Genomic DNA, 24,284 nt, shown 5'->3' with positions numbered 1-24,284 from the left:
TAAGATAACTTTTTCGACTGAGATTTGGTGAGTCCTATGTCTACCAGGACAGACCCATTGATCAACTGAGAGTCAAATTTGAGGGTTGAATTTTGCTTGCGAATGTGGGAGACTGAGAAAGAGGAATAGCTGCATGAGCAAAAGCGCCATCATTGAAAATCCGTAAGGTCTCTGAAGCGACTGCGTACCTTCCTGTGGTAAACCAGCAGGTTTGTTTTGGTTATTGGATTTGGTTAGTGCTCACAATAATTTGCATTACTTTTGTGTGAATTGGAGTTTAGGAGGACAAGCCGCAAGACTTTGTCAGCCGCAGTGTGTAAGTGTGACGTCAGAGTGAGCCACACTGGGATAGAATGTTAGAAAGAAGAGTCGCGAGTCGATTGGCAGCCGTCCATAAGAGGCAATTGGTTGAGAAAGTGGGTGAAAGGAATCTGGGAGTAAAAGCCATTTCCTTATTAATACGAAATAAATACAACAGAGAAGATGAACTTTTTCAAAGCGTTCAGACGTGCCATGAAGGGTGATTCTTACATTAAAGGTGACAGTTGGGGAGCCGACCCCACCGGAAAATTCTCTGGTATATATTGTGATGGAGGAGCGAGGTGTCGCGCCATGTCTTTGGTTAAAGCAGTGGTGCAAATTGACAGAGAAACAGGGAGCTTTAGCGTTTCCAGAGCATGGAATGTTCAATTCGAGAATTCTGGATCAGTTGCGAATGACATTATATGAGACGAAGCCACTTCCGAGACCAGCACAGTTTGAGGCTTTAGCGGTTTGGGAGCCTGTAGCCAGACAGCAGCAAGAGATGAAATTCCAGAGGAGAATAAGGAAGATAAAGAAGTCCTTACCAGAGGCAAAACGGAATCGGGAACAGAAGAAGTGGAGAATGACAACGTTACAGGGTGTTAGGCTGTTTCCTGCTATTGTAGAGGAAAATGAGTCAGAAGAAAAAGAGGATACTGACAAGAGTGATAAGAGTTCAGGGGGTAAGAAGAAGAAAAAGACTTATGTAGACGAAGAAGAAGATTTAGATGTTGAGGATCTTATTACACAGATATTAAGGGATCGACCTCCGCCATATGCGGCGCACGAGGAAGGTCCAAGTACTAGTTCTGTTCCGACTGCTCCAGCTCAAGTGACGGAAACAGCGGGACCAGTGCAGACAATTAATGGACAGATACAAGGGATAGTGCAGAGTACTCCTAATGCAGTGACTACTTCGGTGGTTCAAGCGCAGATGCACCTACCATTGATACAGAGAATTTATCCAGATGTACCAATTCTTGAGACAAATTCGAACTTAGTGGTGCCGTCGGAGCAAGTGCTCCAGATGCCAATGCTAGTTCAGACTGAGCCGACTCCAATGTTGTTGCCTCAGGCACAGCCACAGGGTGTGCCGAAGTTCACGCTAATGACAGGGACACAGTCAGGTGTGACACCAGTAATGAATTAGAGTATGGGAGTAGCCCTTCCATAAAATGCAGGTGTCAGAGCAGTACCAGATGCCATATCGCTGCAATCACTGTTGGTCCAGCAGTACCATTATTTGCGCAGAAAAAGCCGATTACAGGAGAACAGGGTGAAATGCTACAGAGCCTCGTAAGGAGGGGGGTGAGAGATCATGTGCAGGTGGTTTCATCTATGGGTCAGACCTTTGATGGATCTAGACCATTAATGGATCTTAGTCCACTTGTTGCGCTTCCAGATGCGGTAAATGGTCCAAGTGCAAGTCAGAACTTGAAGCTTTTGACACCACAAACTCCAGGTGCAGTGGTACAACAGGTGCCAATGCCAAATGCAAGTAACATTTGGGTACAGGGATTGACAGCACAGCAGTTGAATGAGTGGTTGGATAGTTTGAATACCCCTCAGAATGCACCCAGAGGTGAAGAGCAGATTGGTCATGTAAGGCTAGCTACAGAAGTAACTGAACTAGTCAAGGGAACGATGGGAGTGAAAAGATTAGAATCCTATACGGAATAAGAGCTAAAATATTTGTGTCCGAGGATTACAAGAGAGGTGGGACAGATACATCAGAAATTGGCAGATCTAGCAGGCAAACATGATATAGAGATAGAGAGAACAAAACACTTGAAAAAGAGTTACAGGTTAGATTTCGAGGCAAAGGATTTTGAACACATGAGGTCAGCAAGGATGAAAGCGCATCTTCAGGAGCTATTGCAGAGAGCTCAGATTTGGGGAACATTAGAAAAGTGGGAAGGCAGATGGGCAAAGAAAAGGGACAAACAGAAACAAGATTCACAAGAAGGGCCTGAAGGTTTTCAGAAAGAAAGGGATCCAGTAAAAAGTTTACCGATGAGGGAAATTCCAGGAGGGCAGTTTGTTCATTTTCCATGGCACAGGAGTGATATTCTGTCATTCACAAATGATTATCCAAAACTGAGAGAGAAATCGGTCGAGTGGTACCAGCAGACAGACAGATTTGTGAAACCTTCTAAATGTCCGTGGGAAGACTTGAATACTTTGTTGGAAATAGTGGTTCCAGCTGATTTGTGGGTTGAGTGCAAGAGAGCAGTGGATTGGCCGACAAGTGAACCGAAAGGGATAGAGTTACAGGTGCACCATCACCTGAAGTGATGAAACATTATTATAAGGTGATTGAGTTCCTAAAGACAAGAATATCGCCTAAAAATATTGACTGGCAGAGGATTGACAGGACAGTGCAGGAGGCGAAAGAGTCAATACATACTTATTATGAGAGATTGCTGAAAGCGTTCAAAGAGTACAGTGGTAAAGAAGCAATTGAGCTGAAAGACATGTTGCACGTTGTGTTCAGGTTCGCTGAAGGATTGAGCCTGAAATAGGGCAGATGATTAAGAGTAATTTGATCTGTTGTCGAGCAAAGCCGATTGATGAGGTGTTGCTGTATGCGAAATACTGTAGTGACGAGATTGAATTGAAGCAGAAAAAGTTGAAGGAGAAAGCGATGGTGATGCAAATTAAGGCAGCTCAGACTGGAGTGCAAGGAGCTTTAGTGCAATAAATACGGCAGAAGCAGGGAACTGTCATGTTCCAACCTCAGGTGAGAGGTAGAGGTCGTGGAGTCAATATGACTTGTGGTCCAGATTTGAGTACTGTAGTGGTTCAAAATGATATGCAAGGGATAAAAAAGATGTTACCATGTCACCTGTGCGGAAACGTGGGACACTGGAAACGGGAGTGTCTGTTGATGGTGCAGGATGGTGTTGTATAACAAAGTGGTGATGTCAATACATTTCAAACTGTGAAAGTCCCTAGAATGAGAGGACTTACTCCGAATGTTCAGAATCAAGTGCAGAATTTTCAACCCATGCAGCAAGTGCAAGTGCCGCGTGCACAAGTAACACAGTTACAACCAATGCAGCAGCAGGTTCTTATGGTACCTAGACAGCAAATGCAGATACCTCAAGCCCCGATGGAACAGCAACAGATGATATTTACTCAGCAGGTCACAGGTCAGAGACAAGACAGAAGTATTGACGCAGTGCACCAATTCCCATTACATAGTGAGAATGAAATAAACGATGAATGGATGAGTATTAGTTCGGATGAAGAGTCATGTATGCTTGCAGCGTCATTAGAGGTAGATCAGAGAGGACCTTTTGTGAAAGGAAGGGTGACGGGACACAGTCTCATTTCTAGTGGACACAGGAGCTACATGCTCTACAGTGAGAAGTGCAGAAGTTCCGAATTTACCTCTTTCGGGCAGAACAGTTCAGGCTGTGGGGGTAGCAAACAGGCAGTTGACAAATTCGATCACAGATCCAGTACAGTTGAGATTGGCAACTTCCAGGGACTGCATAAGTCTGTAGTTTGCGATTCAAGTCCAGTATCTCTACTGGGAAGGGACTTACTATGCAAGACCAAATGTTCCATTAGTTGTTCAACTGCTGGAATAGAGGTACAGACTAATAGTGATGATGAGGAAGAACAGACACCTGAAACTGAGAAGGAGAACGTTAACAAAGAGTACCCGTTGATTGAGTTTTTCCTGATGTTTACTGTGAAAGAACTGCATGCCGACTTGCAGGGAACAGTACAGGAGAATGTGTGGGACCTGACAGGTAAAGAAGTGGGCTTTATCAAGGGAGTGGAGCCGATTAAAATCACTCTGAAGCCAAATGTAGTGTTTCCGCAGCTTCCACAGTATAACATGGCACAAGATGTTCTGATGAAAGTGGTGCAGATAATTGGAGATTTTCTGAAGCAAGGGGTTTTGAAAGAAGTGCTGAGCAGCCCATGCAATTCACCAATAATGGGTTTGAAGGAGCCGTGTGGGAAAGTGCGCATTGTGCAGGACTTGTGAAAAGTGAATGACATGGTGGTTAAGTGTTGTCCTGTAGTGCCGAACCCAGCAGTGATACTGTTTCAGTTTCTATGTGATGCAGAGTGGTTCACAGTGGTTAACTTGTCACAAGCTTTCTTTTCTGTGCCTCTTCATGAGGATAGTCAGTTTCTTTTTAGTTTCAAATTCCTATACAGAGTCTACAGCTGGTGCAGACTTCCACAAGGGTATACGGAGTCATCGTCTCTGTTCAATCAGATTCTGAAATAGATTCTGGAGTCATTGGAACCATTGTATCAATTGACTCTATTGCCGTACATTGATGACTTACTTATTGTGTCCAAGACAATTGACAAGTAGAAGTACGACTCGATTGCTCTGTTGAATCATTTGGGAAAGTTTGGACATAAAGTGTCACTTTTGAAAATGCAGTACTGTCAGAAGTCAGTGAAATACTTAGGACACCAGACTGAGAAAGGGTCGGAGGAGAATCTCCAGAGAGAGGATTACAATGACACTGCAGAGAAGTCCTCCGACTTCACAGAGAGATGTCAGAATGTAGAGAAATTAATGTGCACGTTTGGAAAATGTGACCACGGAGAATGGCAGCCACTTATACGAACTTGTATTAAAATGACTAAAATACGTAAAATGATGAAAATATGTCAAAATAGTGTAGTAATGTCTATGTTTTGCATTAAATTGTAGAGTTAACTTAGCCGAAGTTGTGGCCTAGCCTTGCCAGGCCTCATGCAGAAGCTGAAATATTAGAGCATGCTGGAGAAAAGTTGAAATGCTAACCTGACCCTGAACCACTCAATGTTAAAGTTTGCTTAACTAGAATTTTCTGCAATGTACCAACGGACAGGAGATGATGGAATCAAATTGTTACAATTATGTGTATAGTAGACGAGAAGTACTTTCCCAGGACTCAAACAATAGAGACACTGAATGTAGAGGAAGATTCAACATTTTCAATACCTGAAGAGCCGGATGATGAGGACATTGTACAGTGAACCAATCAATGAACTGTGAACGACGAAATACTAGAACTCATAGATTTGTAGAACTAAATGTATTGTGTAGCGTCATGTATGGAGACTAATTGACCAATTAGGAATTAGGGGGACAGACTAAAAACTCTAATAAAAAGTCATGACAAGTGGCTAAAACTTCAGATGTGAAGGGAGAATTGATGACGTCAAGAGACGCGGTTCAAGATCCTGTCATTTGGGCTTATGCGCTTGAGAGCCTGATGCGTTGCTGATCGATTGATGACCTGAAGACGAATACTGACTTTGTTGCTGATCCATTCCGTGGATAGGTAGCTATGACAATGTGACTGATTAACTTTGTGCCTTTTCTTACTAGGTACCAACTGCGCTGTTTTGTTTTTTCATAGTTTTGCTTCTAGCTAGATGTTTTTCCAAATTCATGTTTTCTAAATTGTTTTCGCATGAAGTCCCACATGCTGATGCTAATCTGGGTTAGGTAGGGTTCTTATGGGTGACGTTGACAGTGACAAATGATTGACGAACTGGTTGCTGAACTCTGCTATTAATGCTGTTATATTCATCTTTGTTGGCTTATGTTGAAGCTTAGAGCATATGTTTTCTCAAGTTCTGATTAGATTATGTTATTAGTGGTCATTAATAAACTAATTCTGAGCTGATTGAATAAAGTTTGAGTTAACCTTATGCATTAGAATTGTAACTAGTAGGTAAATAAAATTGATAAACGCTTTATTGAGTTGTGGTTATTCATGAAATGTTGATATAATTGTCTAATAGCTAATGATTCTCTTAATGGCTGTTGAGGAGTTATACTGAATATTGATACCATTGTTCACTACATGGCTAGGATACTCCATGCGATCCAAAAGGTTAATCGGCCTATATGAATCCCCTTGTAAGTTTACTTACTAAGGATCAGGCGCGCTAGCAACTGTATGAATCTGAATTGGCTGAATGAGGGATGTATGCGAGTGGTGTGTTCCAGGAATGGTTTTTAGCCTATCCATGCCCTAATTCTGCATCTAGCGTTTTCTTTGATTGTACTGGTAAAAGAAAATCCTGTTCAGATAAGAAAGCATAAAAGCAGACAAGATGCAAAACAGTCCATTTGCGACTGACTTGAGGTATTGGTACAGTAATCTAACAAGGCATCTCTTAAAACATTCAGCCGCTCTTTCTCGTACCATTACAAAGATTTATTGCTAGCGGCTCCTAGATCTCAGCTGAAAAGTGAACATTAGGTTTCAAAGGCAGACAAAAAGAAAAAAAAGTGCACAGCCCCCCAGTTATGTAGCAAGTTACAAAATACCAAGCCAACAGAAAGCACTTTCAGAAGAAGCAAAACAGTTAGTTTATACTGTAAATACCAAATGTGTATTTAGTATATCATGTCAAAACTCCGAAAACGCCCGGGACATCTTGTTTGGGGTCAAGGGCAACAAGTTTTTATGTTTATTTTGTCCTTGGGACAAGTAGGCCCAACCCTCTGCAGCACAAACCCTTTGTCCGTCTGTTTACAGAGAGTGGAACTCTCTGCAGTTGAGGTAATGTGTTTCCAAAAGATAATACTGTTCGAACTTGTATTTATGGTTCATTATTTGAAAGCCTTCATTATTAGGGTGAGTGCTGTAAATAAATGTTTTAAGGTCACACTTCACTACTGACATTGGTTCCAGTACAAAAAAAAAAAAAAAAGTGTATACACATGTTTGAAAAGTTTAGGCTATGAGACTAAGTATAATGCTCCCAGAATGCTCTCTGATTAGATGCAAATGAAGTGTCATTTAGTAAAATGTGTTGGTGCATGCTAGTATTTCCCAAAAATATTTCTAATGGAAAATCGGTGTAACCATTTTCAACACGATTATGGGAAGCATGAAAATAAACAAACACTGACAAAGCCAACTGATCTGACATATTTTTATAAGTCTTTTAGTTTCATCAATGCGTGTCTTGTTTTGACATGGCTTTTGTAACACTTTATTGTTGTGGGAGCTATCAGGCCCTCAACACTGTAACAAACACTGGCAAAAAAAAAAAAAAAAGTTTTTGAACTCTAAAAGCACACGTTGCCACCAGTGGCATAACAAAGGCCCCGCAGCCGCCCTCCAGGGGGCCCCTTCAGCACAGCACCTGGCCTGATTGAGTCTGGAGAGGGGGCTCCTCCATGTTCTTTGCAAAGGGGCACCTTCCAGTTTCGTTACGTCACTGATTGCCACTGTAGTTCCTGACACTGAACAAAACTACTTTGTGTGCCAATATGCTCCTTGTGGAAGAGCAGAATGCGATCGCTCACAGTAAAGCCAGCCAAAAGAGAGAGAAATAGAAGTTTAATAAAAACAAAAGGTCTTTGTTAACACCAGACCTAATTAGGGACCAAGACCCACATGTAGGTAGCTTTTTGCATGTCGCAAACAGCGACTTTCGCTGTTTGCGGCGTGCAAAAAGCACATTGCGATGCACAAACCCAGTTTTACGATTCAGTAACCTGGTTACCGAATCGCAAAACGGGTTTGCGACTCGCAATTAGGAAGGGGTGTTCCCTTCCTAATTGCGACTTGCAGTGCAATGTAGGATTGTTTTGTGACCGCGGGCGCAAACCAATCGCAGTTTGCACCCATTTCAAATGGGTGCTAACACTTTCGCTAAAGGGAAGGGGTCCCCATGGGACCCCTTCCCCATTGTGAATGTCACTGTAAAAAGATTTTCAGAGCAGGCAGTGGTCCTGCGGACCACTGCCTACTCTGAAAAAATGAAATGAAAACGTTTCATTTTTCGTTTTTGTAATGCATCTCGTCTTCCTTTAAGGAAGACGGACTGCATTACAAAAAAAAAAAAACTGCTTTATTGAAAAGCAGTCACAGACATGGTGGTCTGCTGTCTCCAGCAGGCCACCATCCCTGTGGGGGCCGCCATTCGCTAGGGGGTCGCAAATTGCGACCCACCTCATGATTATTCATGAGGTGGGCATTTGTAAAGCCCTTGCGAATCACAGATGGTGTCAGGGACACCATCCTACATTCGGATTTGCGACTCGCAATTTGCGGGTCGCAAATCTGAACCTACCGACATGTGGCCCCAAATTCTTAAAGAAAGTCACAAAAGTGCACCCATGGTATATATCGTACCCCTGTAAAATATTTGTGAACTGTATTTTAGCATGGGTAAATACGATGTGTAGATTTGCTCATGTGAAAATCTATTGAGCATTTGCAAGTTCATTTTCCGTCCAGCCACTTTCTTCCCAACCCTGGAAGAAGTTGTAATTCTGCCATTGTCAGGAGTAAATGTCCAACCTTTCTTATTATGGGAAAATATTAGAGAGAAGCTGGTGAAAATCTTTAAAACATGCAGGTTAGTAGGTTTGCAGACTCAAAGGCATTCCAGCCCTGGAACTATTGCTTACTGCTTCCTCCAGCCCCAGTATGCAGATCTGCAGAAAGGTGGCAAAATAAGGAAATTGCTACAGTAGGGATTGAAACTGCAAGTATTCAAGCCCTACTAAGGTAGTAGCCCTGGCATAATCAGAGAGGCTATTATCAGAGCTCTTACATAATTAGATTGCTGCCATAATTTGTTGCCACACTACATGGCACCAAAGGGACAAGTAGATCTTTTTACAGGACAAGTAGATTTGAGAAGCAACCTCTCCTCTGGACAAGGAGATATTTTAATAAATTCCACACCCCTGTCATCACCATGGCTCTGCCCCTTTAAAAATAAAACAATAATAAACATAGTTTATTATTGTTTAATTTTTAAAGTTTTGCAACTGCTGCTGGCAGGGGGACAACATTCCTCCACCATTGCGGAGCCACGGCTGGATAGTAGATGAGGTATCCCTGAGTCAGCTATGAGTCATTTTGAAACTACTAAGAAGAATAGCGCATTCTCTGAGCTCCTGATACATTATCAGCTATGTTTTATTAATGGCCCTACTCCCTCAGATAGCAGTGCTAGGACAACCTTTAATACTGGGAAAAGCTCATCATTAAAAAATTTTTATCTTAGTCAATATAAAGGGATGGGACCAAGTGCACGATGTATCTGTTGTTAGGAGCGTGGAGAGCAACCACGATCCTGTGGTACTCTGCAGGAAAAAAATGCTTGAGGGGGAAGCTCCAAATATCTTAAAGGAGAGGAGCTACGAGCACGTAATTTCCTGTTCTAACAATAGAAAGAGAATAAGGTGAAGCAGTGGGAAATACTCATGTGAACCTCCACTGCTAGAGTGTATAATGACCAAGTATGGTTCCGTTATTTTGAACTCCCTTCTGATTATAACAGTGCAATTTTAACAGCTTACAAGGATATGTTATTGAGTTGAATTCTATATGATCTAGGCCAACTGGTACCAATTCCGTCAGGCCAAAGGTAAGGAAACAGAGTGCAAGGGCAAACTGATATGACAATGAATGTTGTATAATTAAGGGAGTTGTTTCATCTGCTCTAGTACAGCGACACTGAAGTCGCAAAGTGATTTGACATTTCAAAAGTATAGGGGTTATTACAAACGTCTTCTGAGAACCAAGAAGTTGTTGCATCAGTAGGCACTCTGGGAGGAACTGAGGGAGGCATCAGTTGAAAACAATTCCAAACTATTCCAGGAACTGGTATATCCGATGAAGAAGGGGACAGTAAGTACCACAGAAACTTATACTGGGCCTTCTGTATGGATTACCCATTTTAGCGCATTACATAGTCTTACCTCCTCTGGTCCGGGGATAGTTCGAAAGAATGATTGTATTGAGGTCTGTGCGATTAATATTCCAGCACCTGAGGTGAAAAGAGCTATCCCTGATATGAAGAAACATAAACCCTACTTTTGGTGCCTATTGATATATATTGTGTGGAACCCCAACTGTGGGCTAGGATTCTCATCAAAGTGTTTAATGCAGCACTCACTGGGAATGCTGTGCCCCCTTCATGGCATTCGGACATTATTGTACCGATAAATAAGAAGGGCAATGGAGCTAGCCCGTCCAACTATTGCCCGATCTCTCTACTGGATGTCGCAGGTAAACTCTTGAGTAAAGTTCTGCTCACCCACCTCCAAGGTTGGGTTGATGCCCATATTATGACGGAAGTACAAGCCGGGTTTAGGGCGCGTATAGGGACTATCAAGGAGGCACTCCGTTTATTCATGATCTCTTAAAAATTCATGGTGGTGAGGAAGTCATCGCTGTATTTCATATTTGTCGATCTGAAAGCAGCATTGGACTTAGTCGACAGAGAGAAGTTGTGGAGATCCTTGAGAGACCTAGGAGTTGGTGCAGCCCTAGTAATGGCCATTAGGGCTCTGCACTCCAGCAATATGGCTAAAGTACGGTAAGGTCCGGGAGGGGAGTGCACCGATCCCTTCCCGGTTGAAAAAGGTGTTCGGCAAGGGTGTCTGTTGGTACCCTTGATCTTCAGCCTTTTCATAAATTATGTTGCGGATTTTCTGATGGGAGATCTATTAGATATTCCCACTACAGCTGGGAAGAAGGTGCTGATTTTATTATATGCGGATGACGCTGTCCTGATGGCGCAAACAGAACATTCTGCCCTTAGGTTATTAAAACGATTTGAGGAATATTGCTGCAAGAAGTCGTTGATCATTAATGGAAGTAAAACAAAGTGTATGATCTTGAGGCCCTTTAATGGCTTTAAAAACGGAAGCCTTTGGTTGACGGTGTACCCCTGGAAATTGTCGAGCAGTTTGATTATTTGGGAATTCGATTTTCAGAGAATCTGTGCTGCGGGTGCTATGTACAGAAGGCAACATTAATATTGAAACAAATGGCAGATGCAGTCTTAAAGTTTAGGCAAACGGTTGGAGCTAGAATATACAAGCAGAGCGCAATGGCAGCTGCTCTGAACGGTGCAGAGCTATGGAGGTACATGAATATGCGAACTCTCCAAGTAGCCGAAAATAATTTTTTTAACAGCCCTGCTTGGGCTTGGACCTGGCACACCTCTAGTGGTGCTATGTGCAGAGCTAACTTCTACTCCAATATCGGAAACTTTAGCCCTCAGGCCAATTCTTTACTGGGTTACATTAGTAAGAGATCCTCAGGCCGTAGTTGATCTGGACAGACTAAAAGAAGTTACTGCCAGTGGTATTGGTCTGGGTCCACATGGTCTTCTCATGTGCAGAAAATACTAAACGAGCTGCAGATGTTGTCCCTGAGGGAAGGCCCAGGTGTCAGACAGGACACTGCAGATTTCATTAAACAGCGGTTTTATGGACATGTGCAGTTAAAAAAAAAAGACAGGAGCTGAAGCCAGGTTCCATTGCAAGTTTTATTTTTGTAACACCTACAGCCCCTTCTGCTCAGAATATATAGATATGTTGTATCAGGATGTGAAGTGAACATTGTACATAAAATTTCAGCTAGGTATTCTGCCAACCAGGGATTATTTTATACGAACCATTATGCTTGACGCAAGATTTGACCAATGTGATTGCAGTTTTTGAGGGTTAGATAATTTAGCCCATTTTATTTTATTCTGCAACAAATATGATTTTGCACAGCTTCAATGGCTCGTTCCCCTCTTTAAATATTTGGGGTTAGATATGTTAAGCCAGCCATGGCACTGTGAATTAAAATAGGTGATGTTTATGGGGTCAATTATGTAGTGTCCTTTTTATGGGTAATGTGGCTACACCTGAGAGAGCTGCCCACAGTGTTAGGTATTAGATTACCCATATAGCATATTTCAGGCCGTTACATGCTGCTAACTTTCGCTCTAATCTAAACTCCTATTATCCCTATGCACTTGCACTTTTTTATTTTAGGTGTAGGCCCGACTGTCTATACGAGGTGGAATGCAGCGTTCGAACTTTCTTATGTCATTGAAATGACGGTGAGGTATGTTTCTCCCCGAAAGCATATGATTGGATTGTATATTTGTATCATCTCATTACATTTGCATTTTAACATATTTAATGAATTTGTTGGTTCTGCCTTTGCTGGGAATGTAGTGTTTTACCATTTTCCTGCAATCCACCACATCATTTTGCAAATTTGTATCTGTCATAGGTTTTAGCATAATCATTGTTTTAAGTTGTGGTCTTAATGTATTGTAAGGCTGTCAGCTGACACAATAAATAATGAATGAATGCCTTCTAATGAGAAACATACTTAATAAATATAAAATGTGGTATACCTGTCTGAAGGGCTATTTCATACCTGACAGAAATGCATCCTGAGACCCATTCGTGTGAATATATGGTAAGCTAAACACTGAAGACAAGTTTTAGAAGATAATTGGGTTGCAGTGATTAATGAGACTCACCTTCTACTACATGTAGTGTACACATGCAGACCAGTGCTCAGCTAACTGCAAAATTGCAATTGTTTAAAACAATCTATTTTACTCCGGGAAGTAGAGGCGGCAGTGTATAATCAAAAAATTGGCCCACTGTTCGCAAGCAAACAAGAGTATTGATTATTGGTAAATATTATATAGTCTGCTGAAGGTGTGTAGTTTCCTTTCCTACGATATAGAGTCATTTTTAGGTCAAGCGTGCAAGCGCTTTGATCTATTTTAAGTAGTGTGGGCTTTTAACCAGGCCCACCTCTCTCTCATCACTTTCACTCGTTCGTGGGCTTGCCTTTCAAAAATCCCTTGATGTCATTGGTAATTGCTTTATGTTTAACCTTTACATGGGTAATTGCACGATTGCCGATATACTTCAGCATGGGCGAACTAGGTTTGTCTTTGGTCTCTCCCCTTCGTGCTCCATGGCAGCCATGGCCCTCACAGCACGAATTCCATATGCAGTATAGTCACACTGTTACCTAATCAGAGTCATTTATTTAGCTCTCCCCTTCATGCTCCACAGCTTTCCCAAAAACACCTATAAGTGATAAATGCTTTACTGAAAAAACACAGAAATCTGCAACGGGGTTCTCTTGGCACACTGGGAGAGACGATATTACAATATTTACTGCACTCAGGAAAAGACGCCCCATAATGCTTTGCAAGCATTCTTTTTAAAAAATAATTGCCCATAACTCAGCCTGTGGCGGTCCTGGGACAATAGGATCGCCTTCAGAACGTTCTGCATAATGCACTCTTTCTGTTTAGGTCATCTCTGGGTCCCCACACTAGATCAGTGGGACCCTAAAATAATAACCCCTCCCATCATTAAGTGTCTTTTTTTTTTTTTTTAGCTCTCTCATGGGCTGGAACATTTGTTTTACAGCTTGGAGTAGTTTGTGTTCTAAGGGTCTTAGTATTGCAGTAGGCCTGAAACTGTGTAAGGCATTACACCCTCTAGGGGCTTCATATATGGCTGGATTACATTACTTTGTGCTATTCTATTGTGATGTGGTTATGCCCTCAAGGGGATAATTATATGGTTAAATAACCATGGGCCATATGTACAAACACCTTTTCCCATTGACACAGAATGGGAAAAACCCTTTGATACATGTGGCCCTATGTTTCTTACAAATTATATTCTTATTGTGGTATACTCTAGGAGCTGTTCTGGGCATTACAGTCAACATACCACAATATTTCCTGCATTCAGTCATTCCATAATGCTTTGCAGGGCATTCTTTTACAAAACACTTTTGTTCATAACTCATCCTGTGGTGGTCCTAAGACAATGGGACCACCTTTAACACGTTCACCGCAACCTGTTCTTTCTGTCTGAATCATCTCTGTGTCCTCACAATAGGTTAGTTGGTACCCCAAATTAATAACCCCTCCTTCCATTCAGTGTCTTTTTAACCTCTTTAATGGCTGGAACTTTATTTTACACTTGAGAGTAATTTGTATTCTAATGATCTTGTTTGTAATAACACTGCAGTAGGCCTGCTAGCACTGAAAATGTGTAATGTCCTACATTCTCTAGGGGCTAAATGTATGGCTAAGTTGCAATACTTTCAGTCATTTTCTTTTCATTTGGTTTTGCTCTGTAGGGGCTAATTATACAGTAACCATGTTTCTTACAAATGCTATTTTCATTGTGGTGTCCTCTAGGGGCTGTTCTCAGCATTACAGTCTAATGCCAAACGTTTATTGCTGATAAAGGTTTTTATTGGGTTTATAAGAAAATTGTATATGTTTTATTAAAATCTCCTTTTGCAGTTATGACCATGAATCAGACCACCTTATCATCCTTTTCACACTATGACTGTTTGAACACTCTTGATATGTTTGGGTGACATTTCTAGTTTATTTCTCTCGTTACTCCTCTGTGGCTGTCTTGTTTTGGGAATTGTGTTAGCCAGCCAGCCAGCAACTCTCATGGTGGGGTGGTGAAAGTGGTATTCTATTGGAATTAGCATGGCAGATTTGAATTAGGATGCTAAATGGCAACATTTTCATTTTTGGCTGCAGATAGTGGAAGAAGGTAAATTGAAGTGCTTTAGTTATACTCAGGGCCACTGGAATTATGTGGCAGGAAAAGACCAAATTATGAGGGAGTGTTTACCAATTTATGTGGCAAGAAAAGTCCAGTTATAAATTTTCAACGCCAATAGCTTTAACTCAAGCAAATGCGAGAGCTATTGCATTTCATATGCTTGTTAGCACTGGAATCCCATTTGTATCACTAACGTATCAAAACAGCTACAGGGGAATGGCATAGAATGTGTTGCATCAATTGCCTTTAATCAAATAATATCCTACATAATTCCACTGCCCCAGGATCTAGCACCCCAATCATCTTATGTTGTGCTATTAATCTGTCACTATACAAGTGCCAAAACCAGACCCGCTAGATTTTAGTGATTTTACAAAATGCAATTTTCCTATAAAATTTCACAAGGCCCAGAATGCTTACTATTCTATTTTATGGAACAGGAAAATGTTTTGGTCCCTCTGGGGGAAGGATATGAATTAACCCCTTAGCTGCTGGGCCTTTCCCCCCCCCAGTGCTGAGCCTTTTTTTGGCTATTTGGGGTAGTTCGCGCTTAGGGCTTCATAACTTTTTGTCCACATAAGCTAACCACGCCAAATTTGCGTCCTTTTTTTCCAACATCCTAGGGATTCTAATGGTACCCAGAGTTGGTGGTTTCCCCTGGAGGAGACCAAGAAAATAGCCAAAATACAGTGAAAATTTAGTTTTTTCCAAAAAAATGGGAAAAAAGGGCTGCCGAAGAAGGCTTGTGGTTTTTTCCCTGAAAATGCCATCAACAAAGGGTTTCTGGTGCTGAAATCACTATCTTCCCACCTTTCAGGAACGGGCAGACTTGAATCAGAAAACCAAATTTTTCAACACAAATTTGGCATTTTACTGGGACATACCCCATTTCTACTATATTTGGTGCTTTCAGCCTCCTTCCAGTTAGTGACAGGAATGGGTGTGAAACCAATGCTGGATCCCGGAATGCTAAACATTTCTGAAAACTAGACAAAATTCTGAATTCAGCAAGGGGTCATTTGTGTAGATCCTACAAGGTTTTCCTACAGAAAATAACAGCTGAAATAAAAAAATATTGAAATTGAGCTGAAAACAACAGCCATTTTTCTTTATGTTTTACTCTGTAACTTTTTCCTGCGATGTCAGATTTCTGAAAGCAATATACCGTTTTGTCTGCTGGACTCTTCTGGTTGCGGGGATATAAAGGGCTTGTAGATTCATCAAGAACCCTAGGTACCCAGAGCCAATAAATGAGCTGCACCCTGCAGTTGGTTTTCATTCTATACTGGGTATACAGCAATTCATTTGCTGAAATATGAAGAGTGAAAAAGAGGTATCAAGAAAACCTTTGCATTTCCAAAATGGGATCAAGATAAGGTTTTGAGGAGCAGTGGTTATTTGCACATCGCTGAATTCCGAGGTGCCCATACTAGCATGTGAATTGCAGGGCATTTCTCAAATAGACGTCTTTTTTACACACTCTCTTATATTTGGAAGGAAAAAATGTAGAGAAAGATAAGGGGCAATAACACTTGTTTTGCTATTCTGTGTTCCCCCAAGTCTCCCGATAAAAATGATACCTCACTTGTGTGGGTAGGCCTAGTGCCCGCGACAGGAAATGCCCCAAAGCGCAACGTGGACACATCCAAATTTTTGGAAGAAAACAGAGGTGTTTTTTGAGAAGTGCCTACCTGTAGATTTTGGCCTCTAGCTCAGCCGGCACCTAGGGAAACCTACCAAACCTGTGCATTTCTGAAAACTAGAGACCTAGGGCAATCCAAGGAGGGGTGACTCGCGGGGCTCGGACCAGGTTCTGTTACCCAGAATCCTTTGCAAACCTCAAAAAGTGGCTAAAAAAACAAGTTTTCCTCACATTTCGGTGACAGAAAGTTCTAGAATCTGAGAGGAGCCACAAATTTCCTTCCACCCGGCGTTCCCCTAAGTCTCCCGATAAAAATGATACCTCACTTGTGTGGGTAGGCCTAGCGCCCGCGACAGGAAATGCCCCAAAACAGAACGTGGACACATCACATTTTTTCATAGAAAACAGTGCCTACCTGTGGATTTTGGCCTCTAGCTCAGCCGGCACTTGGGGAAACCTAGCAAACCAGCACATTTTTTAAAACTAGAAACCGAGGGGAATCCAAGATGAGGTGATTTGTGGGGCTCGGACCAGGTTCTGTTACCCAGAATCCTTTGCAAACCTCAAAATTTGGCTAAAAAAACACATGTTCCTCACATTTCTGTGGCAGAAAGTTCTGGAATCTGAGAGGAGCCACAAATTTCCTTCCACCCAGCGTTCCCCCAAGTCTCCCGATAAATATGATACCTCACTTGTGTGGTTAGGCCTGGTGCCTGCGACAGGAATAGATCACACAACGGTCAATGTTGGTCCTTACGTGAGGCAGCTGTTGACCCTGGGGTGATCCATTCCTGACACAGGCACTAGGTGTAGGCACTCAAGTGGGGTAGTGTTTTTATCAGGACAGGTGAGGAGTCACTGGGTGGTAGGAATGTTGTGGATCCCAGCATATTCCTGTAGTTTGTGTGACAGAAATGCGAGAAAAATAGAGTTTTTTTTCAACATTTCAGCTTTGCAGGGTATTCTGGGTAAGAAAACTTTGGGGAATCCACACAAGTCACACCTCTGTGGACTCCCCCGAATGTCTAGTTTCCAGAAATGTTTGGGTTTAGTGTGTTTCTCTATATGGCCGCCGAATCCAGGACCAAAAACACAGGTGCCTGCCTTACAAAACCAGTTTGTTTTTCCATAGATAATTTTGATGTCTCCACAATATGAGGTGGTGGAATTTGGGGCTGAACTAAATTGGTGAGCTCCCAAGAGAGCACTCTCTCTCTGCTTGCCGCCGCATTCACCTGCTCTCTGGGTTGGCCTAACCCACTATTACCCAGTTGCACGAACAGCTTGCGAAGGGACAGCAGGACTGTCCTCATCACCTCCCTCATAATGTACTGGAAGAGGAGTTTTCGAATGGGACTCCTCTGACTGAAAAATCACTCCCAGAGTCTGCGCCATTGTCCTATCCCTCAGATGCTGTCTCAGTATCTGATGTCTGTCTCTGATCCTATGTCAGAGCGGTCCTCTATAACCCGAGTGCAGGCAGCAGTCATCCATCAAGATGCCATCTCTGCTATTGGCTAAACTGTTGCTCTAAAACACTAGCCTACGTAGACAGTCACAAAATCGATGGTGTGTGTGAGATACGTGCAACAGTAGAGGCCACCTTACCTGCGCTTCTTCCCTCAATCAGCACGTACTTTCAAGACACTCAAAAAACACCTTGTCACATACCATTCGTCAGTCTTTAGCACCTCCTGCGCCCAGTCCAACAATCATTATTGGTGCTCCCACTCCCTCCTCCTCGGATTCCCTCATTACCACCCAGCAAAAGTGCCCTTCATCTCTCCATAGACTTTACTAATGTACTCAGCTATTTACATAAAATACAGATGTGCTCTTTGCAGTAGGCATATAAACCTTCTGCGCTTCTTTATGGCACTAAAACTGCCACTAGACAAGTCGGACCCTTTTCCCCCCAGGGAAACCACACACATATTGACAAAAGTGATGTATATATGACAGCCAACCACCTGAAACTCAACTCAAGCAAAACCGAAATAATCCTCTTTGGCCCTCACCAAAAAAACCTGGGACCCCCCATGGTGGCCCACCACGCTAGGCCCTGCACCCACCCCCGCCAACTACGCACGCAACCTCAGCATCATCCTAGACTCCTCCCTCTCTATGACCCAACAAATCAACGCTCTTACCTCCTCATGCTTCAACAAACTCCGTATACTGAAAAACATTCAAATGGATCCCCACAGAGACCAGAAAAACTGTCACTCACGCACTCATCAGCAGCAGGCTTGATTACAGAAACGCCCTCTACGCCGGCAACACTCTAAAACTCAAGTGCAAACTACACGCATCCAGAACTCAGCAGCACGACTCATCCTCGACCTCCGCCGACACGAACACATCTCTCCACACCTCAAATCCCTCCACTGGCTCCCCGTTGACAAAAGGATCACCTTCAAGATCCTCATCCTCGCACACAAATCACTCCACAACACAGGCCCTGCCTACCTCAACGAGAGTCACCTTCCACACCCCCACACGAAACGTCCGTTCAGCTGACCTCTCTCTCGCCTCTGTCCCCCGCATCAAACACACCACCACCGGGGGCAGATCCTTCTCCTACATTGCACCCAAAACATGGAACGCACTCACAACCCACATTCGCAAGACCCAAAACCTACTTCTTTTCAGGAAGGGCCTCAAAACCTGGCTTTTTGAACAGTGAACCTCCTAGCCCCTTTCCCTTCCCCCGTCCCCCCCCCCAGCGCCTTGAGGCCCTCACAGGTGAGTACGCGCTTTATAAATCTCTTTGATACAGATCTACCTATATATATATATATATATATATATATATATATATATATATATCTACATAGATATATCTATAGATATATCCATGTACCTAGATATATCTATCTACATAGATATATATATATAGATATATACATATATTTTTTTTTAGTTGTTGTATGGTTTCCTTGGGGGCCAAAATGGCCCCCCGGGAAACCCTACAACATCTAAAAAAAAAATTGCCCCCACAGGCGGTCACCCTGCCCACGGGCGACCCCCTGTCATTTCATTATTTTTTTTTTTTTTATTTTTTATTTTTTGAAGAAAAAAAAATCCCCTGGGGGGGGCGCGATTGCGCCCCCCCCCCCCCCCCCAAGGGGGCACGTACCTTTTTTTTTTTTTTTTGAAGAAAATTATGTCGGGGGGCGGCCTGTTTTCCGGGGGGGGCCGCCCCCCAAAAGTGAAATCCCTGGTGTCTAGTGGGGTTTCCTGGCCCCCGATCGCAGCTGTGCTGCGATCGGGGGCCAGGAAACCGTTTCAGAAGGCCTCGTAAGAAAGGGGAGACTCTCCCCTTTCTTACGAGGCCTTCTGAAACTGTTTCTGGCCCCCGATCGTAGCACAGCTGCGATCGGGGGCCAGAAACAGTTTCAGAAGGCCTCGTAAGAAAGGGGTGAGTCTCCCCTTTCTTACGAGGCCTTTTCAAAATGTTTCCTGACCCCCCCGATCGCAGCTGTGCTGCGATCGGGGGAGCCAGGAAACCTGAAAGTGTTTCCTGGCCCCCGATCGCAGCACAGCTGCGACCGGGGGCCAGGAAACACTTTCAGGAAGGCCTCGTAAGAAAGGGGAGACTCTCCCCTTTCTTACGAGGCCTTCCCGAACGTGTAAAAGGCCGTTTTACCCATGAAAGCAGGAAGCGGCCGCAAGGCTGCTTCCTGCTTTCATGGGGAAAACACCTTTGCAACGTCAGCGCGCCGTCACAAAGGGGCGGGTGGGGGGGGGGGGAGACACGGAACTATCCGTGTCTCCCGGGGGGAGTAAAAAAAAAAAAAAAGATTTATTAATGCCCTTCCTGGTGTCGGCCACTGGTCGTGAACCGCACCAGGGAGGGTGTGTGCACTTAAGAGGTTAACCTCCATGACAGTGGTTGTACCATAAAGAACTTTCTGTACCGATGAGGTTTGTGAGTAATAGATCACATTTATCATAAACGTATATTCAACAATTTAAAGTAATCAAGGCGCTCCTGTACAATGGCGCAGTGTGAGTGAATTATGTGTTAGTATAAGTGTTGCAGTGCTATTTAAATGAAAACTAAAACCAAACTGTGGTTAAAAGCATGAGGTATCAAATAAGCACCTATAACTACAGGTACTGTAAGCCTGCTGAATTTTTCAAAAGTCAATCCACAATTTCTAAAGAAATTAATTGAGGCAGGTCATCATCAGGACAGAATATTGAAATAGGAAGCACCCCTATTTGATTGTACTCAAACACATCCAAGTCGTGTTAACAATAAAACTATACCAATTCGCCTTCCATCTCACGTAGCCCTGGTGTGTCCATAATAATATCACTTTTTTACTTTGCCAACTAATGACTTCAGGAAGGTCTTAGATCATTCCACGGAAATGAGCCAATTGTTTAAAGTCCTTTTTTAAAACTTGTTGGCGTGGTCCTATGTTAAGGATCTGCAGCCCTGGTTTAATAAGGTTAAATGCTTTGACTGGTAGTTCTGCAGCTGGGTACTGGGTTGCCCCATTTTTTTAAAAATATCGTTCTATTTTAAACACATTTGCTGTGATTACAGAAACCCTCTCTTCGTTTTCTTCCCCACCCATTAGTAAAGTTGCCTTACTGCTCTAGAATGGAATAAATCATTCACTCAGAGCCACAAAACTGTGTGCCACACAAAGGCAGACAGGCAACTTTCCCTCCAACTCCTCCTCCAGGCTCAAGTAATTGGGAGCCACAGTGAGAAGACTTATGTTTCTTACAGACAGAGCAGGAATCCAGGCATAATACAACTCCGAACTCACATACAGCGGAAGCGACGCACTCTGACCCAGATAACACATAATAGCGCCTTAAATTATAATTCAGTATGTCTGCTGTACAAAAACGTATTGTTTTAATAGACTATGCATAATAAGAATACTGCCACATATGGGGTACACAGAACTGACTTCCAATTTACATCACTAATGGCACTGTCCTCAACGTGAGGCCAGGGGGCAGGAATGTTTCTAAGTTCTTGTTTAAAAACTACATTTAATAAATGTGTTTCAATACAGTGATGTACTGCGGTGAAATGCTGTCGCATGTTAAACACATGTATTTTGGAATTATAAAGAAACATTATCTTATTTTTAAATGATGTTTGTTGCATGGGTCACATGTTAAACATTTCCATGGCTCGACCTGTGCATGGGATCCTATTGGCAAGCCAGACTGTTGGCTCGTCCGGGGCCCATTTATTTATTTATATATATATATATATATATATATATATATATATATATATATATATATATATATATATATATATATATGACCTCTAATGCTGCTTGACGAAACGTTTGCCATCAAGTTGGTGATGTGCTGATGGGAGCCAACTATCCATTTCGAAATCCCTACAACATCCGCACATACTCTTCCAGTGATTACAAAGTATTTTTGTGGTCTAGGGGTATGCGTTCAAGATGTGCGGTAATTAGAGCAAGTTAGAGTGCACATTGTTTTTTCTTGCAAAGGATGCTGACGAGATACATGTCCATTGGTGAATATATATGAAAAGCACATTCCCACAGTCCTAAAGATAGGCGGAGAATTAAAATACATTCTACTTGGGTGATTTCGTTTTAATGTAAAATTGTAAACTATTTAGTGACACAAAAAGCTCAATAGAAGGACGCAAATTTGCACAAACTGTGCCGCCCCCGTTCCTTGGTTATGCATCATTATTCTTGAGACAAAGAACGCAATTGGGGTTGCCTATGCTCGTTTATCAAAGTACCCATTTTTTCAGTCGACTAGCAAAGAAGCGTATTCAACAGGATCTAATGCTTGCCAGTGGGAATTTTAAGCTAGAGCAACATATTTATGCGGGAGGACCCCCTGGTGTAACAGACTGGTAGGATTGAGAGGAAGTACATGTGACAATCTGAAGCTGACATATCCCCCGTGCACAGATCGTGACATTAAAGATCCGAGGAAAGGCAAAACCGGTGCACGTGAGCTCCTGGTTCAAGGGCAGCCAGAAACCATAGAGGAGTAATTGGCAATCATCTGAACGTCGGACTGGAGAATGAACAGACGCCACCTGGTCTCGGAACCTGTGGCATGTGTAACAAACAGCAGGCTCAAATTGGTGCTACGCTCACATGCGACACCCTCCGCCTCTATGCCCCCCACCCCGACCCCTTTCACACTCACCGCTAGGCGGAGCACCGCAGCCATAGCCCCGCTAGAGGTTTGTATCACGAGCTTCCCAGCATGCCTGGCCGTGCGTTTCCGGGTCAGAGTGCGTCGCTTCCGCTGTATGTGAGTTCGGAGTTGTATTTACTACTTTGCGGAAGAGTATGGTTGGTGTTTAGCGTGGGTCAAGTTGTGTGTCTGTTTTGAATACGTGATGATATTCAGGAAGCAAATACTGCCATCCAATGGCTGGAAGCGCCGCGGGGATCAGCAGGAAACCTATAAGTGTTTAGTATACATGTACTGGCGTGTTTAGGCTCTGTGGGTCGCGCGTTGCGAGGTATTTTGGTTCTCTTGTCTTTTTTAACTCTCTCGAAGGATAAGCAAGTCAATCTTACAGCCCCAACATGCTTGGAAAAATACAGGTGGCTACGAAGGAAGCACTGTAACGCAGGATGTGCCCTGCCCGATACAGCTTCTGGCGCACGTTCAGTCAGCCATTGAGCTGCAAATCCAGCCATTTGCTAATAAGCAGCTCCGAATGTGCGAAGGAAAACCATGATTGGAACCAGTACTGGGAGTCTGACCCTCGAGTTTATACGTCTTCATTAATCCAGTTTCAAAGTGCCGTTTTATCGTCAGATCAGCCATCAGAGTCACAGGGAGAGTATGATTTGCTGTGGGTCAAAAAGTTTGATAAAAAGCAGACCCAAGACTGCAACAAATTGCTACTTTATGCAAAGGCTACACATTTACCACAGTATTGTGTTTTGATGACTATACCACGTGCCTGAGTACTTCTGTATCACCCCCTGCATAATATCGAGCACATTTTTTAAGTCAATTCCCCCCGCCCCCCCCCCACACACACGAATGCATTGTGTGTCTAAATATGCAGCGTGACATGCGATGTGGGAATGGAAACTTTGCTACCCTACATGGAGGAAAACCTCCAAAAGAGAATGCTATGGTATATGAATCCAGCAGACCATCCTCGGAGAGCTTTAAAAATGTCCTACAACAATTTTAAACTGCCAACAGTAAGCACTTGATTGGTGCCAGTCAAATAATGTTTCATGCACTTTGTACTAAACAATATCCACTACGTTTGGGAATAATCTATAAAGTATGGCTGTTCATACCACATGATATAACTATGTAAATGTAATCCAGAGTTGTGGAATGGGAATTAGCCATCTATAGAATATCAGCAGTTCATCTGATCAGTTTTGTTATTTTTCAATGCATATGGTAAGTACTAGACTGAAGCTACAATACTTAGGCCCAGATTTAAGGAGGGCTTGCGCCATTCCAACACCTCATTAGCGTTATTTTTTTTAGGCTAATGTGGCATGGGAAGGTCAAAAACTCTACACCATATTTACAAAGTGGCACAAAACTTGCATTGTGCCACTTTGTAACCTCTAGTGCCTCATTATGTGTGCGCCAGGTATAATGTATGCAAGGGGGGCTGTTATAATGGTGCAAAGGAATCTATGAGATTCCTTAGCACCATTTTTATCATAATTTTTTACTCCCTGCTAAGTGCAGGGGTTAAAAGAGGTTCCCATTGATTACAGTGGGCCTCTGACTGCTTTGCTGGATTAGCGTCATCATTTTTTATGCTAATCCTGCAAAGTGCCAGACTAGCGTCAAAAATTATGATGCTGGTCCCCCCAAACTACCGCCATATTGCGCCGTATATTAAATATGGCGCACACATGGTGGCGTTGGGGGGGCACTAATGGGTGCAAGAAAAGTGGCGCTGCACTAGCTGCAGCACCACTTGTCATAAATCTGCCCCTAAGTGTTAGA

At 42.9% G+C, this 24,284-nt stretch overlaps 1 protein-coding gene across 1 annotated transcript in view; it reads right to left on the bottom strand.

The window, feature by feature from the left end:
* The window catches only part of UQCC1 (ubiquinol-cytochrome c reductase complex assembly factor 1), a 704,652-nt gene extending 681,983 nt beyond the window's left edge, over positions 1–22,669 (bottom strand). Inside the window, exon 1 of the mRNA XM_069243832.1 lies at positions 22,488–22,669. Coding sequence (XP_069099933.1) covers positions 22,488–22,511 — 24 coding nt within the window. The 5' untranslated portion in view covers positions 22,512–22,669. The remainder of the gene's footprint in view (positions 1–22,487) is intronic.
* Between the last annotated feature and the right edge of the window lie 1,615 nt (positions 22,670–24,284).

This window comes from Pleurodeles waltl, chromosome 7, assembly GCF_031143425.1.
Source record: "Pleurodeles waltl isolate 20211129_DDA chromosome 7, aPleWal1.hap1.20221129, whole genome shotgun sequence".
Lineage (NCBI taxonomy): Eukaryota > Metazoa > Chordata > Amphibia > Caudata > Salamandridae > Pleurodeles > Pleurodeles waltl.
This window is presented reverse-complemented; position numbering and strand designations above follow the sequence as displayed.